The sequence below is a fragment of the Molossus molossus genome, unplaced genomic scaffold (assembly GCF_014108415.1).
Source record: "Molossus molossus isolate mMolMol1 unplaced genomic scaffold, mMolMol1.p scaffold_m16_p_20, whole genome shotgun sequence".
NCBI lineage: Eukaryota > Metazoa > Chordata > Mammalia > Chiroptera > Molossidae > Molossus > Molossus molossus.
This window is the reverse complement of record NW_023425356.1, coordinates 17656550-17683735: the sequence shown is the minus strand read 5'-3', so window position 1 is coordinate 17683735 and position 27186 is coordinate 17656550. Positions and strand designations below refer to the sequence as shown.

The 27186-nt window shown below is 48.0% G+C and overlaps 1 protein-coding gene across 1 annotated transcript; it reads right to left on the bottom strand.

The window, feature by feature from the left end:
- Positions 1-263: 263 nt before the first annotated feature.
- Positions 264-3606, bottom strand: ZNF697 (zinc finger protein 697). The gene is made up of 2 exons (XM_036273384.1): positions 3253-3606; positions 264-1657 (listed from the first exon to the last, which is right to left on the bottom strand). Exons 1-2 carry the CDS (start codon positions 3494-3496, stop codon positions 264-266), a joined length of 1638 nt encoding a protein of 545 aa, XP_036129277.1. The 5' UTR covers positions 3497-3606.
- Positions 3607-27186: the final 23580 nt, after the last annotated feature.

Sequence of the window (27186 nt, the reverse complement as noted above, 5' to 3'; positions counted from 1 at the left end):
GTGTGTTGGAGGAAGTCAGTACTCTCAAGCACATCTCCCAAACATTTCATCCTTGGGGAGGAGGCGGGCAAATTATAGCACCCAAACAAACACCTCTTACTCAGCCCTCCCCTTCAGGGCCCCCTAACACCAAAAGGCTTCCTCCCCAGTCACTCAGATTGTCCCTCCCGCCCTTCCCATTTCTTTCTATAGGGCCTGTCCTCAGGATAGCTCCGCTCCCACGTGCGCCCGGGGGGGGGGGGGCAGCCTCCCCACGCCCTGCCCTAGCACAAGTGCAGCTTCTGGTGCTGCGCGAGGTGCGTTTTGTAGCGGAAGCCCTTGCCGCAGCCCGCGCACTTGTGCGGCTTGTTGCCGGTGTGGATGCGGCGGTGGCGGATCAGGTGCGAACTCTGGATGAAGCTCTTGCCGCACTCAATGCACGTGTAGGGCTTCTCACCCGTGTGCGTGCGCTGGTGCTGCGTGAGGGTGGAGAAGTCGCTGAAGCGCTTCTCGCACTGGCCGCAGCGGAAGGGCTTTTCGCCCGTGTGCACGCGCAGGTGGTTGACCAGGTGCGAGTTGCGGCCGAAGCCCTTGCCACACTCGCGGCACACGTAGGGCCGCTCGCCCGAGTGCGTGCGCTTGTGCGTGAAGAGGTGCGAGCTGACGCTGAAGGTCTCACCGCACTCGGAGCACATGTAGGGCTTCTCGCCCGTGTGCACGCGCTGGTGCTTCACCAGGTCCGAGCGCCAGCTGAAGCGCTTGCCACACTCGCCGCAACCGTGCGGCTTCTCGCCGGTGTGTATGCGCTGGTGGTTGGCCAGGTGCGAGCGGCGCACGAAGCCCTTGCCGCACTCCCCGCAGGCGAAGGGCCGCAGCGCCGCCGACCCCGCGCCGCTGGCCGCCGCGTGCGCGCGCCGGTGGCTTAGCAAGTGCGAGCTGAGGCTGAAGGCCTCGCCGCACTCGGGGCACGGGTAGGGCTTCTCGCCCGTGTGCAGCCGCCGGTGCTTGAGCAGGTCCGCGCGCCAACTGAAGCTCTTGCCGCAGTCCGCGCACAGGTTGGGCCGCTCGCCCGTGTGCAGGCGCAGGTGGTTGGTCAGGTAGGTGTTGCGACTGAAGCCCTTGCCGCACTCTCCGCAGCGGAAGGGCTTCTCGCGCGGGGGCCGGGCCAGTGCAGGCCCCGCCCCGAAGCCCCCCGCCACGCCCACCACCGCGCCGCACTCCCCCGCCAGGCCGAAGGGCTCCAGGCTGGCCGCGGCGGCCGCCTCCGCCAGGCGGTGGATGCGCTGGTGCTGCAGGAAGGCGGCGCCCGGGCTGAAGCTCTCTCCGCAGTCGGGGCAGATGGTGGGCGCGTCCATGATGCTGGCCATCAGGCTGTCCAGCTCCCCGAGGTCCACGGCCATGGGGTGGTGGAGCCGGCGGAAGCGGCGGTGGGCCGGCTTGTCGCCCCGGTGCCGACTGCCCAGGGAGAGGTGACGCCTCCAGGGAAGCACGGGCGGGGACGGCTGCTCCTCCTCCTCTTTAAGCCGGTTCTCGCCGGCGCTCTCCTCCTCTTCTTCCCTGGGGCTCCGGGACACGCTGTCGGACTCGGACAGTCCTGGGAACATTGCCACCGCAGCTACACCAGCGTGGTCATCCTCTTCCTCGCGGAGAACCTCTTCTTCCTCACTCAGCAGCCCCTCTGCAACACAAAAGGTGACAATGGGGGCGATTATACCGGGAGCTTAAAAAGTAAACCCAGAGGCGGCCAGTCTCAACAGTGTGGGCCACGGAGTAATTCATCCTTGGTGCCTCCTCGGGAAGGCAGGCCTAGGAGAGTGTGCTCTGAAACTCGGCTGAAGCTCGCTCACCCGTCCCCTTGGCTCACCGTTCCTGGCAGCTGTGTCTGGGCCCAGGTCCCACCCATTGTGCCCGAGGCTCCACTCACTAGAGCCATCTGAAGGTCTGACAGTCTGTTTGAGGAAGTCAGGTCTGCGCCAGGTGGAACACCATGGGATCTCGGAAGAGATTTGCTCCCTGTAAGAGCGACCCATGCCTTCCAAGGCCCTAGCCTCAAAAGATAAGACCATTCCAGCCTGGCTGGTGTGGCTCACTGGTTGAGCCTCAACCCATGCACCAAGAGGTTTGATTTCCGGGCAGGGCACATACCCGGTTGTGGGCCCGATCCCCAGTGAGGGGCATGCAAGAGGCAGCCAGTCCATGTTCTCTCTCATCAATGTTCCTATCTGTCTCTCTCTTTTCCTCTCTCTAAAATCCATAAAGACAAAAATATTTAAAAAATAAATAAATAAAGACCACTCCAGCCAATCATAAGAAAAGGCCACCTGGCCTAACCTGGCTTAATCAGGCCTAACCAGGGCCTGGACTGATTTTTAAAATGTGATTGGTCATTCTGGAACAGCTTATGGTGGAACAATACACCAAACAGGACCCAGCTTATGGGCTTTACTATGTAAGGGGGTAAGGACGATGTAGGAGGAAAGGGGAAGTGGGCACAGGGCCCAGAGCTGGTGAGCCCAGCTTAGAGGCCGACCCAGCACACACATCTGTCTGTCCCTGGCTGCTTATGCCCAAGCAGAGGGCCCTCCAGCAAGTCACTGGATATGAAAGAGCACATGCTTGTGTGCAATGCTGGGGCCTGGAGAAAGAATGTAATCTCTCAGTCCTGGCAAGGTGTTTCAAGTCATTTTTGTCCCCAAGGCATGCATAGAACAGGATAAAGTAAGGAATGCCTGAAACCAGAACTGAATATGGATGGAGTCTGTCAAGCAAAACAAAGGCTTGAGCAGAGGCCTTGGGCACTCTGCGAATTAGCTACAGGAACCTGGGCATGTCACTCACCACTGAGTTTCGTTATCTGCAAGCAAAACGATGACAATAATTGTCAACAGCTGAATACTTTGCACAGCACTTAGCTTCAGTGAGCTTGATATGCGGCAACTCCTCTAACTCGCCCAACAACCCAGAGAGGTAGGTTCTAACGTTCCCGTTCCCCGTGCTCCTCTTGTGTTGTTCCAAGTGCTGATCTACAGCAGCATTCTGTATACTGGGAAGTGCGGTGCCAGGGACTGTGCTCTCCAGCCGCTCACCAGCACAGCCCCCCTCACACTGGACTGCAGAAAAGGATGTTCCTCGGGCTTAAATTAATACAAGTTCAGCTTAATGGTCCCTTCAGGAGAGCTCCCTCACAAGAATGCTGCCCCTGGTTTTCATTCTGAAGGAGCTAGAAATACATGTGAGCAGGGCAGCTTCCATGGAGACTCCCCTTCTCCTCACCTGTGCAGATGTCAGACATGAGTCCCCGCTCCTCAGAGTCCCCTTGTGGAGCTTCGTCCCGTGGGTGGGAGCTCACCCCCTGCTCCCGGGGACCGCCTCTCTGATCTGCGTCCTGTGCATTAGAACCCATTTTTCTCTCTTCTGGGTCCCCTTCCCTGTCCTCCGAGTTCTCAGAATCGGAACCCATCTCGGTGTCTTCTGTGTTCCGGGCTTCACACACAATGTGATTGTCTTCTTGTTCCATCCGGGAGGAACAGGACAAAGGAGGTGACCAGGACTCCCTGCTCCAGACAAAACACACACATAAAGGTCATGTCAGTCTGGCTTTATTTCCTCACCTTGTCTGCCTTTGAATTCCAGTGGCACAGTCCAATGAAATGTACAGAGTTCCAGACCTCAGAGGGCACAGCTCTGCTCCACCTCACACGTTCAGGTAAACAGACACGAGCATAAAGGAGGCTGGTCTGGGTGCCAGAGGAAAGTGGCAGCACACCTAAGGCCATAGGCCACCCCTCGCTGGACCACAATGTGATGTTTCCACTATAACGTGAATGATTCTATTAACATGACTTTGTAGCTTTAACCATGGGGTAACAGTGGTATTCCCATTTTACAGCTGAGAAAATGATGCTCAGGAAGAAGACCCACTCGCCTAAGGCTAACATGTAAGCAGTGAAGTAGGGTTCACATCAATTTTGCTGCGTCAAAGTTCCATGCACCTCTTATTCTTATTAAAGCTTGCCTTCCTCTAAATATATACAATTTTGGCCCTGGCCATTGTGGTTCGGTGATTAGAGTGTCGGCCTGAGCACCAAAGGGTTGCAGGTTCAATTCCTGGCCCCCGGTCAGGGCACGTGCTGGAGACAACCAATCAATGTTTCTCTCTCGCTCACGTGCTCTCTCTCTCTCCCCTTCCCTCCCTCTCTTCCAGTCTCTCTAAAAATCAATGAAAAAAATATCCTTGGGTGAGGATTAATAATAATAAATAAATAAATACATAAATACAATTTGTATTTATCAGTTATTCCTCAGTAAAGCTGGAGGGCCGGGGAGGGGGGATGTGCCCTCCTCAAGCCCACAGCAATGTTGTGAGGATTTTAGCTCATGATGAGTGGGCCTCTAGAAGCCAGAGGAAAAGTGCATTCGAGACACAAGAATAACAGAAGTATTGGCACACTCACTTCTGGTCTAAGACCATGTCACTGGCAGCAACACCAACCTGGCTTTGTGGTGAGGACCAAGCTTTCATGGGTCTCTTGGGGGTGGATGGAAGAGATGCAGGGACCGTCTATATCAGAAGCCATCCCTACAGCCGTATTCCATAGTGTGCCTTATATGTACACTTTAACTGTAGAGAGCCCTCAGCAGAGCACGCCCCGGCGTGGTCTGTAACCCCTCTACAGACAGGCCAACGTGGGAACTACAGGGAGAAAAATGACCTCAGATTCCTAAACCTTTTGTAGATGTCAGGTTTACATTTCAAATGTAAAGGGCTCCCCGCCAAGGCTGAGCCATGGAGCCAAAAATAATTTACTTCTGCCATCCATCACTCCTACAGCTTAGCTCATGGCAGCAGAGCAATTCATAGGTCAAGGATCTGGGACTATAAAGTGTCTGGTTCTCTCTCCCTTGGCAGTCCCCAAACAGAACTTTCAAGAACATGGCTAAGCAACATGCCCCTTCCTTGGCTGGGAGCTTTCCTGCCTCCACTGAGGACTTCCCCAAGGCGGCCCTGGCTCGACCGTGGAGAGCAGGAGCCCTGGCAGGGCGAGCGTCACTCGGAGCCCAAGGAAAGTCAGCCCCTCACTGGTCCAGTCGTTTTGAGTGCAAAAGGTGGGTGACGCTCCCTAACCTCTCTCGCAGGCAGCGTGTCAGAAGGAAACATTGCAAAGCACTTGGGAAATACTGTGGAGAGGAACTCTGAGTTTCACAAATGTGGAATGAACATGTGACTTCTCTTTTTAATGTGCAATACACACATTCTCTTTTTAAGTCCTGATACCATCCAGAGCACCTCAAAGACACACACCGGCACCATCTGGGCCAACTTATCGCCCTAAAGAGCATATTATAACCTGTCTCGGAGATGCCCTATTCCCTAGATCAGAGGGGAAATCAAGCGCTTCTCTCAAAGGTCGTAGGAAAGTGGCTGTGATTGGTCGTCAGCAGTGTCCTGGGATGCAGCTGAGTTCCTTCAGAACGCATCTGTTCAAAATGCCAGGTTCTGAACTCAGGACAAGGCTGCAGAAAAATCCCATTCAAGTCATAAAGCTTTTAAGAAGTCCATCCCACAAAGGACGATTAACCCCAAACCACTTCTGCCCACCACACTTGCTCCTGGGCAGGCCACAAGCACATCCCTTGAGTATGCGTTCGCAACACCCCCTGAAGGTGAGGGGTGGAGAGTTAAGAGGGGGGTTTTCAAATGTGTTTTAAGACCTACTGGCTTGTTTGTGGCTGAAAGCGGCAAAGACGTGGGGGGAATGTAAGGGGAACCTAATGAACGGTTTCTGCCCATCTAAGACCAGCCAGAAGAATTTTCATCAGTAAAGGAATCACATAAGCACGTCACCAGAACTCATGCAATAAAATGGCAGGGTATGGCCCCCAGAATGGCACAGAAGTGACCGCAGCTCTCTGTCCTGAAAGGTAGGGCTTAGGGGTCCACCCTGGGGAACAGGGAAGCTTAAGGTCCCACCTCTAGCCTGTTTGAGGACAGGGCACCGTCTTAGAAAGTACCTCAGATACAGCAAACACAGAACAAGAGAACTTGCTGATTTATGATTTCTTGGGAACTGAGAGAGAATTCATACCAGAGATACAAAATAAAAAACAACATGTTTTTTTCTGAATTTAGAGGGGGAGAGGGGGAAAAGGAGGAGTCTGAATCCCCCACTCAGGGCTGGCACATTCAAGGTCCCAGTGCAGCCACACTCAGAACTAAGGAGAATCTGCGCTGCCGAAGGGAGCACGTCCGTGGCCTCTTCGCGCCAGGAGAGGAGGGTCACGTATGCTCTGAAACGGGGAGTCCTCTCACCAGAGAGACACCATTCATTGTACAGCAGCTACTCAGATTTATCTTAACATGCATTATATTGGTGCAAAACGGAAAAGCTGCACGCCCCACAGCGCGGACTCAGTTCCAGTCCTGCCGTCACATCACCGGGTTCTACGCAGGTGTCAGGTCGTGAAAAGGTTCCTTCGAGGTAGGGAAAGGCAGCCACGACATATTATTATGAAAACCAGTTGGCTTAAAAATAGTCTCATTGTGTCTATTAGGACATGCACACTAGTATATGTATGTACACATGCATACACAGGTTCAGAGAAGAAAACCAGAGATTATTAAAATGTTAATCAAATATCTCTTGGTCACCTCTAGGAGCTTTGTACCATTTAATCTTATTGACACCCCAAAGAAGCAGGGTACTGTTTTCAATTTCAGACATGAGGCAATAGGCACATAAGTTAAGTGGCTAACTCAAGGTCATATAATTTTTTTTGTTTTTTAATCCTCACCCGAGCACATTTTTTCCATTTATCTTTAGATAGAGGGGAGGGAAGGGGGGAGAGAGAGAGAGAGAGAGAAACACATCGACATCGACGTGAGAGAGACACATGCACGACCCCAACCAGGGGATGAACCAAAACTGGAATCGAATCTGTGAAATTGAACTTGCAACTCTTTGGTCTGCAGACTGACACTCTAACCACTGAGCCACACTGGCCAGAGCTAAGGTCATACAATTTTAAGTGGTAGAGCAGGGATTCAAACCCCTGTGGTCCAGCTCCTGGCCCACATTCTTACCCAAAAGCTGGTGTGTTGTTCAGGACAACTTCTCCTTTCTATGAACATCTGTATATTCTACACTAAAGATGTATTTTTATCAGTGGAAATGCCAACTTTGTTTTTAACCTGACAAAACACATTAAAGGAAAACCTATGATTATTCTAGAAGCAACAAAAGGAAGACAAGGACGAGTTGTGATTACCTTAGTCTGGAAGACAATTTTCAGAAACTATCTAGACACTGAGTCAACAGATAGCTAAGCATATTTTGTTCCAACTCCTTCCCCATTCATTCTCAAAATAAAAACTAGCAACATGTTTTCTTTTTTTTTATCCTCACCTGAGGACATTTTTTTTTTGCATTTATCTTCATATAGAGCAGGAGGGAGAAAGGGAGGAAGACAGAGAGAAACATTGATGTGAGAGAGACAAACATCGACTGGTTGCTACCCACATGACTCCAACTGGGGCTGGGGACAAACTGCAACTGAGGTATGTGCCCTTAGCGGGAACCGAACCCGGGTCTCTCTGGTCCGAGGGCTGAAGCTCTAACCACTGAGAAAACCGACCAGGACACAACATGTTTTCTTAAGCAAGGCCAGGGTTGGATAACGAGTGGGCGGCAGGGCACTGTGACAGCTTTGTGGCTAGACTGACCTAGGTTCAAATCCTCTGCTCTGTCAGCTCCTTTACCTTGTGCAAGTGACTCAGCCTTGCTGAACCACAGATCCTACATCCAAAAGTCGGGTAGGCTGCCACCTACCATATAACACAGTGGGAAAAGCAGCTGGCACATAGTAGAGACACAAGAACTTGTAGTTAATGAAACTTAAGCCGATTTCTTGATTTTAAAAATTACACACACACACAGCACCTCTCCTAAATTGAGGGTCACAGCTATATTCTCCAAGAAAGGCCTTTGGCCAATACAAGCAGACCCTCCTCTGGCCTGGCTGCTAAAGGCTCTATTAATGAATAGCCCACCTTGTGAAGGCAAGAGCCAGAGAAGGGAGAGCTTCTTGGAGAACTGGGGCGAAGGAGAAAAGGTTTAGTTCCATATGGTTCAGAGATGTTGATAACCCATCCTGTATACATAAGTGTACAGTTGAATGAGGTGGATCATTCAACAAACCCTGACTTACACCATCGGTACGGGAACGCCTGTCCCTCCAGTAAGAAGGGATGGAAGAGCAAGGGGAAAAACAAATAACAGAGGTAACGGTGGGAGCAGTCAGGCAGACAAGATTCTGCATCAGATTATAACCCCTGAATTAGCAGCAATGGACAAGCCCTGGTGTTTGGCCAGCACAGCCACTGTGCTCTGTGGATCTGAGTATTTGCCTGTTCAACTACAAGGTTGGGTTTGAATGTCCCTGAATCCTCTTCTAGTTTGTCACATGGCACGCAGGTTAGTTAATCCCGGGAGGCACCGTTGTCAGTCTCAATGGGCATTTTCCGTGGTAGCTTGCTTACTCAGCGGGCACAGCAAGCTGCTCGCTCCCCAAACACCCACCACCACCACCACCATCAAACCTTTCCCTTAGACGCAGATCACTTCAGGGTGGGATTGGCCAACTTGGCCAACTGCTCAAATCCTAGTTTTTAGAACTTGCAATATTTTTTTATTTTTTAATACTCACCCGAGGATGCTTTTGCATTTATTATCAGATAGAAGGGGAGGGAGAGAGAGGGAGAGAAAAACATCGAGGTGAAAGAGACACATCGACTGGATGCCTCCCACGTGACCCGACCAGGGCCAGGACGAACTGCAACCGAGGTACATGCCCTTGACCAGAATCGAACCCACAACTCTTTGGTCCACGGGCTGAGGTTCTAACCACTGAGCAACCAACCAGGACAGAACTTGTGATGTTTTCATGTCCTGTCCTCCTGCCCCTTACGCCCACCCCCCAACTAAAACACAAGTCATGTTGACTACCCTGTAAAGCCGCTAGGGAAATGCTCAAGCGCCTTCTAGACAAACTCAGCACTATTTGAAAGACTAATCAGGTCAGTTGGAAGATACTGCTAGAGTGGAAGTGTGACCAGGTGTGATGGAAAGAAGGCGGCAGGGAGGAGAAGAGGGAATGTGGTGGGGGAAGAGTCGATGGAGCCCGCAGCAGAGCCGACCGCAACATAACCGGAGTTTATCGGCACATCCTCCCAGCGGCCCCTCAGAGGTTCCCTGAAGAACCTGGGCCTCTCCGACAGCAAGGGCCCCCATCACTGCGGATTCGACCTTATTTCCTGCGCAGGGGCTGGGGCAGACCAGCACACACCTCTCCCGCGCCTTCCTAAAACATCGACCCCTGACTGGCTTTCCGGACGCAGGACACCACGCTGTCATGCCCCTTCCGCCTGGGATGGCTGTGGGGAGATAGGTGCTGCCCTCAGGGCCTCTGCCCGGAGCTGGTCACCCACGCAGACAGCCAAGGTAGCTGACACAGCGTTCGAGCTGCCCTCTCATCTGCCTCCATTAATTCCGTGAGGGTCACCTACCCTGTTTCACATGCCAAGAAAACCGAGCAAGCTGAGCTCCAGGTGACATAGCTCCCAGGTGGTCAGGGCTCAAACCAGCATTCTGGGCTCCGTACCATCGCCTTGCCCATTCCTGGCTCCTTGGGGCACAAGCGAGGGCATGTCACAAGAGGGAGATCAGGAGCCACCCATCTGGCAGCCCCTGTCCGAACAGCAGTGAGAGGAGGGAGCCAGTGCCCGGAGCTGAGCCTCTCCCACCCCCACCTCCCCACCGGTGATGCGGGGGAGTCATGTGCCAAGGTCCTTGCCAGGTGGCCTCCAGCCAAGCCTGTGGCGGGGCTGTCATGTCAAGGGAAGGAAGCCGTCAGGCAGCTGGCCAGGAGCGGCCCCTCTCCGCCTCCCCAGCCTGCAGTTCCTTTCCTGTCCCGTCCTCCTGCCGGTCCCTGCCTGGTCTCCGGCCTCCCAGTCGCTGGCCAAGGCTGCCCTGCTCACTTCCCACGCCCCCTGCGCACGGTGCTCTCCCACGGGACGGTTCTGTATCAGAGGTCGGCCGGGCTGCCCCACTGGGTAGAAGGCTGGAAAACAATTCCAGCCTGTGGTTCCAAAGGCTGAACTCATGACCATAACCGGGGACTAACGAGGGATTCCAGGGGGTTAATCATTTGTCAGTCTTCAGCACCACATGGGTAAACAGTCAGCTAGCTTCTCAGGGGATATGGCTGTCAGGGTCCTGCCTCCTCACTCTGGTCACTAAGAACCCTAAGGGCAAAGATGTCCACCTCCCCGTTTGCAGGGGATGCCTCCAGGAGCAAGGAGGTATCCGCACCCAGGGGGACAGCTGATTCCCCGGTCCCACACCTCAGACTGCTGCATGAGAGAACATAATTCCTGACCGAGAGAGCTAAAAGGTTACTGCAGCTAAGTAGTAGCCACTCTCCGGACAGGAGGAACCACAATGGGCTTTCCTCCTTGCGGTCACCGCTTTTTCACCTGGAGAGGAAAGCCCACGTTGTGAAAAGAGAAAGGCTCAAAACCAAGGCAACCGAGAAATCAACCTACAACCTCCTGGCCAGAGCTAGCCTGAGACTCCTTCCAATCTCCATGGTCAGGAATAGCACAGTGTCCTTTGGGGTCAGGCATTTCCTGTCTGTTGGTTGGGCTGGGGCCCCCTCAGTTTGGCCAGAGGGCCTCAGTTTGCCACAGCTGCCAAGCCTTCACCACCACCCCACTCCTGCTGCACAGAGTTAAAGAGTTATCACAAAGCAGAAGCAGAGTCTAAGAACCATGAACGTCAGACCGTCTGCCCTCAGATGAGAAGGCACAAAGCTAAGGTTTACATGCAGGCATTTACCCGCCTGTATTTTACACTTAACTGATTAGATTGTTCTACCTGATGCACAGAGAACGCTTCTGTTCCTGACCCGCCTCCCCCCACGCCCCCTCTGGCATCAGGGCACCTCCACTACCTGCATACACTCTCAGCTTCTTTCCCTACCTCGCACCTGGGCAGGTCTCAGCATGTTCGAATGGTCAACGTTTGTATTTCAGAGAATCACAGACTCGGATATCCCTTATCTCAAATAAGGAAAAGCAATGAGGTGAGAGACTGAAAGGCAGTTTGCTAGAAAAGTTATGGCCAGAATCTCATTTTTCTGACGGCCTCTCCAATGATCTTTCAATTTAATATAAAATACCACTTCAAAAACAGACAGCCAGATAAATGTGGGGCATATACTTGTCTGGGTTTTCCCCACTATTTGTTCAGAGTTCTCCAGAAAAATGGAACCAATAGGATGTGTATATAGAAAATTATAGGAAACTGGCTCATGTGATTATAGACACTGTTAAGTCCAAAACCTGTGGGTGGCCCAGCAGACTAGAGACTCAGAGCACACGCTAGAGTTTCAGTCTGAAGGGCCTGCTGGAGAATTTCTCCTTGCTCAGGAGAATCAGTCTTTTTGGTCTATGCAGGCCTTCAACTGATTGGGTGAGGCCCACCCACAATGATGGAGGGCAACTTGCTTTACTCAAAGTCCACCAATTTACATGTTAACCTTATTTAAAAACTCTGCCACAGAAACACACAGATCAAATATCTGTGTACCTACTGGCCCAACCAAACTGATGTATAAAATGAACCATCACACACTGTCGCTAAAATATACGGTCTGTGATAATCCCACCATATGTCAAAATGTATTTATAAAACATCTTATTTTTCATAAAAGACTTTATCAGATTGTCTCTGTAAAGGGCCAGCAGGGAAGAATCCAAATTAATCTTAATTAAAGATCTACAGAGACACGTGTGTGTACAGGCACGCACCTCCCACAGAAATAAATGCGATTTAATAATCTATTTCACTGACAGACAAAGAGAAGACAGACTTGGGATGCACAGTGAGTGCGTGTGGGATATGGGAGCTGTTAACAAGCAGACTGGTTCTGGGAGAGTTGATTACCATTAAAGTTACCAGATGGGGCCAGGTGACCTCAGAAAGTCTTTTACAACACAGATGATTCTGTGCTCATATTTCCACTGGAATGAACAGTCCTCAAGAGATTGTTCATCACCGCAAATAGGGACAGAGGAGTGTTGGGACCAAAGGGTTTGAGGCACACATCCAGTAGCCAACAGTTTCCCACTCAGATTCGACAAGAGAATCTGCTCTTCTATTTCTCTGCCCAAAATAACTGTTTGGCGTTGTAGATGAAGAATGGCTGGCATGTCCCTGCCCGGTTCATTTCAGCAGTGGGTAAGCGACACCTCGGCATACAGTCTGCCAAGGTGTCTTCCGACAAAGAGAAAGCAGAAATAAAAATGTAGACACATCACCTGATACATTGTTCTGCATGATTAAAACTTAAACTCCATAGCTAGACTGTTCTCAGCATAAAGTAAAACATTTACAGACACTGAAAAACACCTTGAAAAAAATACTTGTGCTACTCTTATTTCCTTAAAAATACCATTATCAGCAAAAACCCAGATCACAGGAAACTGTAAGAGACACATGATCCAGTTTCTTCAGTGACAATGACAAAAATGGCAAGAAAAAAATAGAAGGAAAACCTGTAAGTCAAAAAACTTGAGATGTATCAACTAACCTCAGTATATAGACCTTATTTGAATCCCAATTCAAATGAACTACAGGAATAAATTATAAGGTGATTAGGGAATTGTGAATTCTAACATTTGATATCAAGGAATTGTTTTGTTTTTTTAAATCCTCACCCGAGAATATTTTTCTAATTATCTTCAGATAGAGAGGGAGGGAGGGAGGGGGAGAGAGAGAGAGACATTGATGTGAGAGAGACACACCAACCTGTTACCTCCCACATGACCCGACCAGGACTGGGACAAACGGCAACCAAGGTACATGCCCTTGACTAGAATTGAACCCGTGACTCTTTGGTCCACACACTGACGCTCTAACCGCTAAGCCAAACCAGCCAGGGCTATGTTGTCTACTTTTATATTTGCTAGAAAACTTACTAATAAAAAAATTTTAATGGAAAACATAACAAATTATTTTTCCTGAAATTTCAGGTTGATTACATTCATTTAAATTCTGAGCAGACCATAATAAAATGTCAGTGGCGTCCACAAACGGATCAGCCTGCTTTTACTAATTATGCCAAATCAGAAGTAATTATAATGCTTAACACTGAATCTAGAGCCATGGGAACTGGGGGAGAGGCAGTAGGGTAAAGGGACTAAAGAAACGTAGTTTGAGGCTTTTGAGTCTTTTTTTTAACTTATATTTATGAGACAGAGGAATACTGTTACATCCAAAATAGAATCAGAATCCTGTTTCCACTTTTATCTCCTTTTGTATTTTCAAAGAACTCAGAGAAGGATGCTGACACCACAGCCTAGTTTACGTCCAGCTCGCAACTCTATGCCCAAGACCAAGGAGGATAAACCTGGACGGAGGTTCTGGTCCTGGCAGCTCTGGGAGAGGGCTGTTTTATCCCCAGGAAAGTCAAACTGACAAAATGATGTGAGTATCCGACAGATGGAGTACACTGCTCATTGGTCATCCCAGAATGATCTTCTAAATGGATAAAAAATGTAAGGGTGTGTGTAATGAAAAGGAAGATAATATACTAATGATTTATGAACATGTGATCTCTAGGAGATGAACCCTGGCAGGTACAGGTACTTGACTAGCCCAAGCTGAGAACTTTTAAATTTAGCCAGTGTCCTTCTCAGAGAAACTCCGAGGATGCCATCCAAATGGACTCACACCACATTATAAAGAGATCAGCTTGAAGATATCATATTCCCACTTTGTACTGCAAACCAAACACTCACAGCCCTGGCCAGTCTGGCTCAGCGGTTAGAGCGCTGGCCCGCAGACCGGAGAGTCCCGGGTTCGGTTCCCGCTAAAGGCACATACCTCTGTTGCAGTTTGTCCCCAGTCCAGGTTGGGGTCGTGTGGGTGTCTCTCTCACATTGATGTTTCTCTCTCTCTCTTCCCCCCTCTCTATCTGAAGATAAATGCAAAAAATAAAAATAAAAAATGTCCATGGGTGAGGATAAAAACAAAACAAAACAAAATGAAAAACAAAAGCTCACAGATCTTTTCCACACTAGCCAAGGGTATATGATTCATCTGTGATGCACAGAACCAGTCACAGGGCACAGCTTCCATTCGGGAAGGGGCACATCTGTCTCCAGGAGGAGGCAGGAGCATCCAGGGCTCACTGACAGCTCGAACACCATCATTCCCAAGTCAGGCTCAGGCTGTTTGAGTTCCTTACGTCCCTTTTCCCTCCAGTCCCTAGAATTTCCTGGAGAGAGCAGCAGCCGTATACCAGCTTATAAATAGAACAGTGGTATTTTCCTTAGGCTTGGGTTCTTAGCCTAAGAGCCTTCAGAGTCCACGAACTCCCTGTTGAGACGTTTCCCTGATGAGAAGGCCTATAGCTTCCCCTTGGCCTCTGAAAGGATTTGTGGCACAAAAACAAGACAAAAACCCTGTTATAAACCACTACCACAGAGGACTCATGATACATTCCAGATTGTAGCATTCAGAAACCATCCAGCGTGGGGGAGGGGGATAAGTGCAATTTCACCACCATATGCGTGACGCTTTCGGTGGGCTGGTGAAGTGAGATGCTGACTGTGAACCCCAAATCAGGCAGCAGCACGAAAACATCAGTGCATTTCAAAGAGGGGGTGATGGAGCAGGACCTTGCAAATGTAACTTGCCTGATCCAGTCTGCTGATCTCAGCTAGCACCGTTTTACAGATGAGTCAGGCAACAGGTTCAGTGCAGACATGAGCCTAAATCACCATCTCAGCTTTGTTCCAATCCCCTTTCTCCTCAACTCAACAGAGCCTGCTGTGCTGGGCTAAAACATGCTGCACTGGCGATCGGGCCCTCCCAGCATCATTAGTTCACCTGCCTGTCACTTCCTAATCACTTGTGTTATGTGGCAAGTGCACTAAGAGAGAGTTAAGTTGTTCTTCAAGCCTCTAACATACTGCCTCTCCAGGATGTGGCTAATTTATACAAGTTTGACCCCGGGTCTGTAGCTCCCATCAGCTGCTTACTTGGGCAGTGAGTCAAAGCACATTCATCAAGCCCTAACCTACGCAGGACACAAACGCTTTGTGAGTTAATCCTTCCCTTCTCAAAGAAAACAATTAAAATCTGGCCAAAGTCACCAACTCAGTCCTAACAAATCCTCAAAGTGTTAGCAAAGTCATCCCGCCTGCACATAATAACATGGAAATACCCCGATGAAAAAGGGGGTTCAGGGAGTGACACAAGACAGCAATGTAGGGAGCCGGGCTCCCACTGCAGGGGATGCGAGGGGCACCCCCCTGCCCCTCCGGCACGGCCTCACTAGACAGCTGCTCAGATTCGCCCTGTCCCACGGCTCCCTTTCACTCCTGCCTTCCCCGCTGTGCATTCCCTGTGTGGGAGGTGGAGCAAAAATGGGCCAGGTGTCAGACCAACTACAAGCTGCATTTTGCTGAAGAGACTGTGTCCACAGATAAGGAGCGAGTTTCACATTGTTTGTTGTTGTTGAACATTTCTTGAAGGGATCTCTCATTTTACAGAGGCCTAGAGAAGTGCCTTATGTGAACTCACAAAGGTAGGGAGTCAGTGGCCAGATTGGGACTAGGGTTCAGGTTGCCTGACTTTCTTCAAGTTCACTATCTCGTACCAGACTCCCAACGAGCTGTCGGATTTATGAGTTGACTGTTCTGGCTTTCCGGATAGTTTTTCACAGATGCTACCTTCTTTCTTCCTGTTTTTCTTGTTCTCTCCCAGACTCCTGCTCATTTCTTTTTCCTATCTTATTTTAATATTTTCCCTCTAAAAAATGTAAAAAATGTCCTTCAAACTCAACTTCCTGTCCCCTGAAACAGTCCTGATTTAAGAGGTTTTAGATTATCTACTGTTTGTCTTTGAGAAAACAGACACTTTGTTGGCTAGGAGAAAAAGTCATTTGAACTAGCATTGACTTAATGAAGTGTTATGGTAAATATTTAGTAATTCCAAATCCTTGGTACAGCATTTGAAAGAAGAGTCATCAAGAGAGAGGGAGGGAAGGAACGAGGAAGAGGGAGAGAGGGAGAGGGAGAGAGAGAGAGAGAGAAGCCTATGAAACATCAACCTGAAGAATTAGTTCTGGTTATGCCATTTAAAAAGAATCTTTAGACCGGCTGGTGTGGCTCACTGGTTGACCAAGAGGTCAACCAGTTCGATTCCCGGTCAGGGCACATGTCCAGGTTGTGGGCCAGATCCCCAATGGGGGGCATGCAGGAGGCAGCCAATTGATGTTCTTTCTTATCGATGTTTCTATCTATATCTCCCTTTCCCTTCCTCTCTCTCTCTAAAATCAATAAAGAAAAAAAATTTTTTTTAAAGACTTTTTAATCAAATTGAAGCTGTCATTAAAAGTGGAGACCCTTTCGCCCTGGCCGGTTTGGCTCAGCGGTTAGAGCGTCGGCCTGCGGTCTAGAGAGACCCGGGTTCGGTTCCCGCTAAGGGCACGTACCTCGGTTGCAGTTTGTCCCCGGCCCTGGTTGGTCGTGTGGGTGGCAACCACTCGATGTGTCCCTTTCATGCCGATGTTTCTCTCTCTCTCTCTCCCTCTCTCTCCCTCCCACTCTATCTGTAAAAATAAAAAATAAAAAAAGAAAAGTGGAGACCCTTTCTTCTGCAATATCATTTTTTAAATGCCTAAAACCAAGCCAATGATCAAATTATATTATATTTCCTTCTGAAGTGCCTTTTTGGCCAAACAAGTCTTATAGGCTATTGCGGAAAAGAGGAACAGGTGTCAGTGAGACCTGCTAAATTCTAACATTGTCACCACACACATCAGTGTCCCAGTGAACCCTGGGCTTCCCAGGTATGGGTCATCTCAGTGGACAGCATGAATTGTTAACATTTAGTGAGCCAGGCTCCCGTCAATATCAGCTCTGATTTTCATCTTCCCAATCTGGCGGTCTCTTCTTTGATCTCAGCAACAGCACTGTAAGGTGCTTGGCACACATACAGGAGTCAGTAAACGACAGCGGAAATCCTGCCGAGACGCTCCTCTTACAAACTCTCTTCCTTTGCATCCAGGGTACTGCGCTTAGTAATTCTCGTTTTGCACTCACCGCCTGTCTCCTCTTCTTAACTCCTAAGATAGGTCAGCCTTCAGAGTTCTTGTTTACCTTTTCCTCTCCCTCCCGTTCAATCATTTGGCCCCTTTCCCTAGTTTTAATAAACCCTTCCTCTGTCCAGAGACATCACAACCTTGAACATCTCACCCCAACTCCTCACCTGCCAAGTCCACACCTAATGATGCACCCATCACTGCCACTGAGGAAGTGCTGCCCTGCACCTCACATGAGGCACAGGACAGGGGGCAGCTGAAGGGGGGCACACGTTAAGTCACCAACATACCTGGTTGCAAACAGAAGTTTGCCATGTACCCACTGTCTGTCCCCAAGACAGTTATTCCCCCTCTCTGAGTCTTAGTTTCCTCAACCACACAACGGGAAAAACAAGTTACCTTGAAAGATGGGTGTAAAAACCAAATGCATTGCCTTTTGCCATGTATCTGGCCCCAGTCATATCGGAAACCATTTGTTCTGTCCCCAAATTTTTATTACAAATCAGCTCCTCCAGTCAGTGCCCATTTCGGTGAAGGGCCTCTGTTCTTCCTCATCAGGCTCAAATCTCTGGAGTCAAATGTGACTCCTCCTCGCCCCTTTCAATCAGATCAGTTGCTACTTCTTTCCTCTTTTTGCCTTTGCCACATCCCTGCAGGAGGCACTCCACCAGTCACCCGCCCCCTCCCTGCAAGATCGGACTTAGAACAGAGCTGCCACTCCAGGTAGTCTCTCGCTCAGAGAAGCACACACTCTGGGCCCTCAACAGTGTAGCCCGAGGCTCTCTTACTTCTTGTCCCTGACCTGTCTGCTAACTCCAGCCAAAAAGGGTTGCTCTGCACCCCCCAGAAGGCAGCGCCCTATGTTGTTACTCTCTTGCCATTCTGTTCTTCCTCAAGAAACAGCAGGGCTCTGGCCAGTTTGGCTCAGCGGTTGAGCGTCGGCCTGCAGACCAGAGTCCCGGGTTCAGTTCCGGCTAAGGGCACGTACCACCAAAAAAAAAACAAAAAACAGAAACAGCAGGAAGCGGTCTCTCCTTAACCTGTAGTGGTCAGAACCAGACCACCAACCCAGACCACCCCCAGACCACCGACGTGGATTCAGTGTCTAGCTCTGTAACCTTAAGAAAGTTGCTCAACCACTTTGAGCCTTGGTGTTCTCATCTGTAAAATGGGGAAAACAGCTGTCTACTTTGTAAGATTATTGTTAAGTACTCAGAAAGAATTATTATTATGTCACTTATAAGACTTTCGGGTACTTTTCCTTATCTTATTCTGCCTAATATCAGTTTTTTAAAATATAACCATGGTTGCCCTGGCCGGTCTGGCTCAGCAGTTAGAGCGTCAGCCGGCAGACCAAAGGGTCACGGTTTCAATTCTGATCAAGGGCATGTACCTCGGTTCCATCGCTGGCCCTGGCTGGGGTCGTGTGGGAGGCAACCAATCAATGTGTCTCTCTCCCATCGATATTTCTTTCTCTCTCTCTCTCCTTCCCACTTTATCTGAAGATAAATGGAAAAATATCCTCACATGGGGATTAAAAAAATAAATAAATACAACCATGGTTATAAGAATTTGCACCTTATCGTTTGCTCCTTCTCCCTCCCTAACACCTCCCAAACGTAAGCTCTCACTGGGAACATATTTGTTTTCTTCCCTTCGGTGGCTCCCCAACCTAATGAGCCCTCAAATATTTCTTGAAAGATAAAATTAGGTGTAACTATTTCTCTCCCTCAGTCTCAAAAAGAAGAACCAGACCAGGAAATCTAGTGATCGGGCCACGATCACATCAGGTAAGGCAGAGCCATGAAAACAACCTCGCTCTCCCAACCAGATCCAATAACCTGTCAGCACCAGGAGCCAAGCATGCTTAATTATGCTGCTAACAGACAGGCATGATAGAAAGTGGTGATTAGCTTCAAAAGTCAGACAGAACCTTCTCGAGAAAGAATCCTGTGTCCCTTGGCCAAATGTCAGCCAAGGAACATTTGATGCAAACAGCCCTTGTTTGCATGAAAGAGCCCTGTGCGAGTCCCCTCCACTCCCCGCCTGAACGCCCAGGTCAGCTGTGCAGAGGACAGAGGCCTCAGAGCGGTGCTCGTGTTCATGGTGGGAAACGCTGCTAGACTCTCCTAGTCTGAACAGGACAAGTGCTTGTCTCCTACCTCTGCAGGAAGGACAGGATCAGAACTAACAGGAATTAAATACTGAATGAAAAATGACCAGCATTCAACCTTTGCAAAGTAATGAGACTAAATAAGAGGATGCTTGAGGGACCCAGGGAGGAGGGAGGTACTACAGGGAACACAGTCAAAAAGAAGAGAAATTTATATGTAACAATAAAAGTGTCTATTCAGACCAAAGTTTATTCTTAGTTTTCAAGGGTTTGAGTTTTTGTTTTGTTTTTCTTACTGTAACAGGAAAGGCAGGCGTCTCTTAATTTCTCTTCCCACCTGACACAATCATCAGCCTAGAAACCCCTTTTCCTAAGAGACCAGAATTAAGCTATGAGACAAATGCAGACTCTTAAAGAAGTCTGTCCAAAGGGCACATCCATATGGAAGAAGGTGACCAAAATGTTCCCCAACGACCATTGTATCAGTACACACAAGAGCACCTGCTAGGGAGAGGGGGAACAAACTGTCCAGCAAGTGCACCCGAGTTAGCTCAGGCTGCGGTCACAACCTGGGTAAATTCACTTGACATTTCACTTATAAAAAAATAAAAAATAAAAGGTTGGGGAGCATTTCTTCACGTTTCTCACTGTGGTTTCTCATTTTGGGGGTAAGCTGGTTTTATATTAAAATAAGTCTGGCACATATACACTCCCCCCAAAGAAAAATATAGGAAAAGTTCACATATATAAAAATATATCAAGAGAATGAGAAGACAAGCCACAGACTGGGAAAAAATATTCACCAAAGACCTAACTGATAAAGGATGTTACCCAAAATATACAAAGAACTCTTAAAACTTTAAATCAAGAAAATGAGTCCTAGCCAGTGTTGCTCAGTAGTTAGAGCACCGGCCTGAGCACTGAAGGGTCTCGGGTTCAATTCTCAGTGAAGAATATGTACCTGGGTTACAGGTTTGATCCCTGGCCCTGGTGGGGAAGCGTGTGGGAGGCAACCAACTGATGTGTCTCTCTCACATCAATGTTTCTCGCCCCCTCCTCTACTTGCTCTAAACATCAATGGAAAAAATGTACTCGGGTGAGGATTTTAAATAAATGAACAACCTAATTTAAACATGGGCAAAAAAGTGAAACAGACACCTCACCGAAGATATATAGATGGCAAATAAGCATATGAGAAGATGCTCAGCCTTGTATATCATTAGGGAACTGTAAATTAAACCAACAATGAGAATGAGAAAAAGTCAAAACACTGACAACACCAAATGCTGGCGAGGACGTGGAGCAACAGGAACTCGTGTCACTGCTGATGGGAATGCAAAACGACACAGCCACTTTGGAAAGCAGTTTGGCAGTTTCTTACAAAAGTAAGCATATTCTCACCATACAATCCAGCCATCCCACTCCTTGGTATTTATGCAATTAAGCTGAAAACTTACGTCCACCACATGAAAACCTGCATGTGGAAGTTTGTAACAGCTTCATTCACAATCATCAAAACTTGGAAGTAACCAATATGTCCTTTCATAGAAGAAGGGGCAAACCATGGTACATTCAAACAATGGAACATTATTCAGAACTAATAAGAAACGAACTATTCAGCCATGAAAAAACATGCTGGAAACTTAAATGTATTTTACTAAGTGAAAGAAGCCGATCTGAAAAGGCTGCATGATTCCAACTATATGACATTCTAGAAATGGTAAAAAAAAATAAATCAGTGGTTGCAGGGGTCGGAGGGGAGAGGCATGAATAGGCAGAACACAGAGGATGTTTAAGGCGTTGAAACTTCTGTATGACGCCACAGTGGTACACACACGTCATTATACATCTGTCAAAACTCAGAATACAGCCCTGGCCAGTTTGGCTCAGCGGTTAGAGCATCGGCCTGCGGCCCAGAGAGACCCGGGTTCTGTTCCCGCTAAGGGCACGTACCTCGGTTGCGGTTTGTCCCCGGCCCTGGTTGGTCGTACGGGTGGCAGCCACTTGATGTGTCCCTTTCACATCGATGTTTCTCTCTCTCTCTCTTCCTCTCTCTCCCTCCCACTCTGTCTGAACAAAAAAAATGGAAAAATGTCCTCAAGTGAGGATAAAAACAAAACAAAACAAAAACTCAGAATACATACCACCAACAGTGAATGCTGAAGTACACTATGGGCCCGGCCGGTGTGGCTCAGTGGTTGAGCGTCTACCCATGCACCGAGAAGTTGCTGGTTCGATTCCTGGTCAGGGCACATGCCCAGGTTTCGGGCTCGATCCCCAGTAATGGGGCATGCAGGAGGTAGCCAATCGATAGTTCTCTCTCATCAATGTTTCTATCTCTCTCTCCCTAGCCCTGCCTCTCAATCTAAAAAAAAAAAAAAAAAAATCAATAAAAATATATTTATAAAGTACCCTATGAATTTGGATGATAATGATGAGTCAATGTAAGTTCATCAATTTGAACAAAGCTACCACTTTGGTTTGGGCTGCTGACATGGGGGAGGTTATGCATGTGTGGGAGTGGGAATTGCTGGAGCTCTGTACTTTCAGCTCAATGTTGCTGTGAACATAAAATGGCTCGAGGCCCCAGCAGGTAGCTCGGTTGTTTGGAGTGTTGTCCCAATATGCCAAAGTGGCAGGTTTGAGCCTGGTCAAGAGAAAACACAGGAATCAATCAATGAATGCTCAGGTGGGTGGGACAAGTCAATTTTTTTTTCTTTCTCTCTCTCTCTCCCTTCCTTCCTCATTCTCTCGAATCAATAATAAATAAATAAATAAAATGGCTCTAAAAATAAAGTCTTAATATATTTAAATTATATGTATATGTGTGTATATACTTTCCCCAGCTGCTGTAACACGTAAGTATACACCCTTTGCCACACCTCACTGTGGAAAACTGGCAGCACCATCACATTAGGAGTGAATAAAAATGAAATATTTAAAAATACAACCCATTTGTCCGGCCGGTGTGGCTTAGTGGTTGAGCGTCGACCCAGGCACCAAGAGGTCACCGGTTTGATTCCTGGTCAGGGCACATGCCCAGGTTGTGGGCCAGATCCCCAGTGGGGGGCATGTAGGAGGCAGCCAATCGATGTTCTCTCTCATCAATGTTTCCATCTCTCTTCCCCCTTCCTCTATCTCTGAAATCAATAAAGAAAAAAATTTAATATATATATACACACACACACACGTGTGTGTGTATACCACTCATTCACTCCACATTTATGAACACTTTTGTGCTACCCTACCCAGGTTCTACCTTGTGAAGATTCCATTCTAATGATCTTATCTCAAAACTTCATTGCTTTCAAAGCCACCTGCTACCAGAACTCACTGTCAATGCCTGTCGGAGGGATTATTAAAAACAACCACCACCTAGGGGAATAAAAGTGATTCTTTGGAATTCACAAAGGTTCCTCGGTGTGTCGGGGGCAGGGGGCGGTAGTCAACAATGGGAAATGTGTTTTCCTGAAGTGCCCTAAGTGTCACCAAGCATCAGAGGAGCTAACCGTGCCAAGGTGCGCAGCACGGAGGCCCCAGACCAAAGCACTCATTTCTTAATAAAACGCAGAATGGATCGGCTCCTGTTTTCTAACTGATGGGAAGATCCTGATACAGTTCTCTGCACAGACGTGGCCCCTTTCCCTTCACTGCACACATTTTAGCAAAGGGGAGCCACCAGCACAGGACTCAGACTTGACCCTCTGCGGGGAGGGGAACTTGACTTGCACATGGCCCTCCCCCACGCCTGGCGGAAGCACCACTCGAGCCTCGCTGAACAAATGTGGGGATCCCAAGAACTGCCCCATACGCCTTTAAAATGGCTGATGTGCTGATGACAACCAATGGCAAACTGGCCTATGCACAGAGGCTTCCAAAGGGAGGCCTTGAGGTCAGCAGAAAAGGCTTAGTCATCCTCAGGAGGTGGGTTCAATCTTGTGGTGAGTAAAAGAGCCTCTGTACCCGAAGACGGGAGGCAGCCGATCTTTTCACCATCCCCATTAAGATGATGCAATGAAGTCCAAATCCATACCCCAGGCAAATCATGTCCTCTCAGAGGTTAAAAAAAAAGGAATGAATTATCTTCTTTCTCACTCCAGCCTTTCTTTTTTCTTTTCTCTCTTCTTCCTTATCCGCAGAGGCAGGGAACCCCAAAGAAGCCCTTTCTAGGAGATATGGTAGAAGGTGGGCAAGCCAGCAAGGGGGAACAGACTGAAGCAATGGACCCACCCCTGCTCCCCAACATCAATAAAACACGGTCATCACTTAGTGCTGATGTGAAACGCAACAGTACACAGATCTGCTCTAGCACGTTTCTGGAATATTCTTTTGGCAGTCACAAGAAACAAATGAAAATTAAGAAAATTACCCGCCCTGATCCCTCTCCTACAAACCGTCAACATGCAAACGATGTTTCATGCTTACATTTCTGCATTTTTAGTCATTACCAATTCATCATCAGCTCATGGTTCCTGAAACCCCACCTTATGTCCAGCTGTGTTCTGGACACAGAGTTCCTGCCATGTGCAGGGGACACGCAGGTATTCTAGCACCGGGTGGGGGCTTATTCAAGTACACTTTCATTAAAAGACATTCAGCCCCAGGTATTTCAGATAATGCAGAAAAGTAGGGGAGAGACTGAGTGTGGCATCAAGTGTCAAGAAAGGCAACCTAGCCCTGGCTCGTTTGGCTCAGCAGTTAGAGCATCAGCCCTTGGACCAGAGTTGGGGGTTCAATTCCCAGTCAAGGGCAAGTACCTCAGTTTCAGGTTCGATCCCCAACCCTAGTTGGAGTTGTGGGGGACAATCGATACATGCGTCTCTCTCAAGTTGATCTCTCCCTTTCACTTGGATGTTTCTCTCTTTCTCCCTCCCCACCCTCCCTCTTGCTCTGTCTAAAAACGTCAATGGAAAAATATCCTCGGATGAGGATGAGAAAAAAAAAAAAGAAAGAAAGGTGACCTAGAAGGGCCAAGGCTTGGTCTGGAAGAACAGGAAGAATTCAGATAGGCTGGGAGAACATGGCAAAGAATTCCAGGCAAACAGTTCTGTGTCTAAAGGTCTTATTCTGAACCTGGTCTTCCCACCTGATAGTCATTAGAGTTTAAGGGCATAAAAATAATGAATTTATGAAAAACCAGTGCCTCTCAGAATGAGATCCACAAGGATGAACTTAGAAGCCCAACAACTTTCCTGGAAGGAATCTGGAAAGTGGAGCCCTCAGGAAGAAGGAAAAGAGACTTGCCGGTTTCCTCCCGGGGAAAGCACAGATACGCCCATTCTGAACAGAGGTGGGAGTCACCCGTCCTAAATTGCACTCTGTCTTCCGTTCAGACTCTGGGACTCAAGAAAGTTTCTTAACTTCTCTCTGAGTTGTTTCCTCATTTTCTGAATAGAGATAATAATATGTAAATCACCAGAGTGTGGCAATGCACGCAAATTGTCTAATCCAATAGTTGACATACAGATGTCCAATAAACAATAACTGTTGTTATCATGTAAAAAACATGAAAAATTGTCCAGTTAGAGATAAGTGAGGGAATACAAAACTGCAATGCCTTGGGGAAAAGTTTAGTCTGATCTGTCTTGCACTTCTATATGCCACATTTTCTTTAACATTTTTTTCTTTATTGATTGTGAGAGAGAGAGGGAGGGAGAGAGAGAAACATCGATGAGAGAGAACACTGATTGGCCCACAACCTGGGCATGTGCCCTGACCGGAAATCAAACCAGCAACTTCTTGGTGTGTGGGTCAATGCTCAACCACTGAGCCACACTGGCTGGGCTGTATGTTACATTTTAATCCTGGTTGATTGCTTGGGCAATAAAAATCAAAGCGACAGCCCTGGCCGGTTTGGCTCAGTGGTTGGAGCGTCGGCCTGCGGACCAGAGAGTCCCAGGTTCAGTTCCCGCTAAGGGCGCGTACCAAAACAAAACAGTGTAGAAACAAAGGAAAAAATGAACACATGGGACTACATCAAACTAAAAAGCTTCTGCACATCAAAAGAAACAATCATCAAAATGGAAAGGCAACCCACTGTATGGGAGAACATCATTGCCAATGATACATCAGATAAGGGGTTAATTTCCAATATATATAGAGTGCTCATACAACTCCACAAAAGGAAGACAAAGAACCCAATTAAAAAATGGGCAGAGGAGCTGAATAGACACCTCTCCAAACAGGACATACAAATGGCCAAGAGACATATGAAGAAACGCTCAACATCACTAATCATCAGAGAGATGCAAATTAAAACAACAATGAGGTATCACCTCACACCTGTCAGAATGGCCGCCATCAACAAATCATCAAACAACAAGTGTTGGCAAGGGTGTGGAGAAAAGGGGACTCTAGTACACTGCTGATGGGAATGCAGACTGGTGCAGCCACTATGGAAAACAATATGGAGTTTCCTCAAAAATTAAAAATTGAACTGCCACTTGACCCAGTGATCTCACTTCTAGGAATATACCCTAAGAAGCCTGAAACACCAATCAGGAAGAATATATGTACCCCCATGTTCATAGCAGCACTATTTACAATAGCTAAGATCTGGAAACAGCCCAAGTGTCCATCAGTAGACGAATGGATAAAAAAGCTGTGGTACATATACACAATGGAGTACTATGCAGCGGTAAGAAAGAAAGATCTCTTATCCTCTGAGACGACATGGAGGGACCTGGAAAGTATTATCCTAAGTGAAATAAGCCAAGCAGAAAAAGACAAATACCACATGATCTCACTTATATACGGAATATAATGAACATAACAGTCTGAGGAATACAGTAGACCCAGAAACATGGAAGTAGGGCACAGACTGACATCCCTCAGAAGAGGGGGTGGGGGGGTGGGAAGAGATAAACCACAGAACTTATATGCATGTATGCATGACCAATGGACATGGACAACTAAGCCGGGGACGGGGAGGGGGTGGGATGGGGAGGGGGGTGCCAATGGGGTAAAAAAGGTAAAATATCTGTAACAAAAAAATTAATTAATTAATTTAAAAAAAAGAAAGAAAAATAAAGAAACTGATCGCTGGGAAAAAAAAAAATCAAAGCGACATGGTGGATGCCAGTAGCAGTTCCAAACAGCAGGATGGCCTTTGTAGTGCTGCTTTCTAGAAAGCATATCGCGCACCTTTACAATTGAGAGGTGTCACTTTGGTCTAACAGCATGACAAAGTCATTGTTATCCACTTGGGATTAATCCATTCTATACCCTGCCTATAAAGTTTAAAATTTCAGGCTGGCTAAGAACCTTAATGAATGTCTTCATACCACACACCTTGATAGATCTTTACGCTCTCTTCCCCCAGTCTGTCATGGACTAGATGCTTCAGATACACAATTGCAATGAATCCTCAGAGGTCTGCACGGAAGACTTTACAAACAAGGAAAGAGATCAATTAAGATGTATGCATTCTTTCAGTTTTTTCAGTCCTTCCATCATTTACTCATATTTTCCAAGTTAACATCCTTTGGTATAAAGCTCCGGGTAGAGGAAGTCATTGCCCTCAAGGGGTTTAGAGTTTGAAGGGGAGAAAGATGAACACCTAGCTATCACAAGGCAACCCAAAGATGTGTGTAATCCAGAGCTACAAGTACCATGAGGATGAGAGTGATTCTGACTGGGAGGTCTGGAAAGACTTCTACCAGGATGCTCTATCAGCTGGGCTAGGATTTGGAGAAAACAATCAGGAACAGTGCAAGGATGCCCAACAAGCATGGAATTAAACCTGCTGGAGACACACAGGTAGACGAATGTCTGTCACATCTGGGAATGGGGAGCTGCTTGCTGCAAGAATGGGCAGGTAATTTAGGGTGGCCAGGGGCCAATGAAAGATAGAGGCAGGTGGGCACTCAATTGTGAAGAGTCGTGAATGCCAAACATAGGAGTTAATTTGGTTGATTACATTTAAC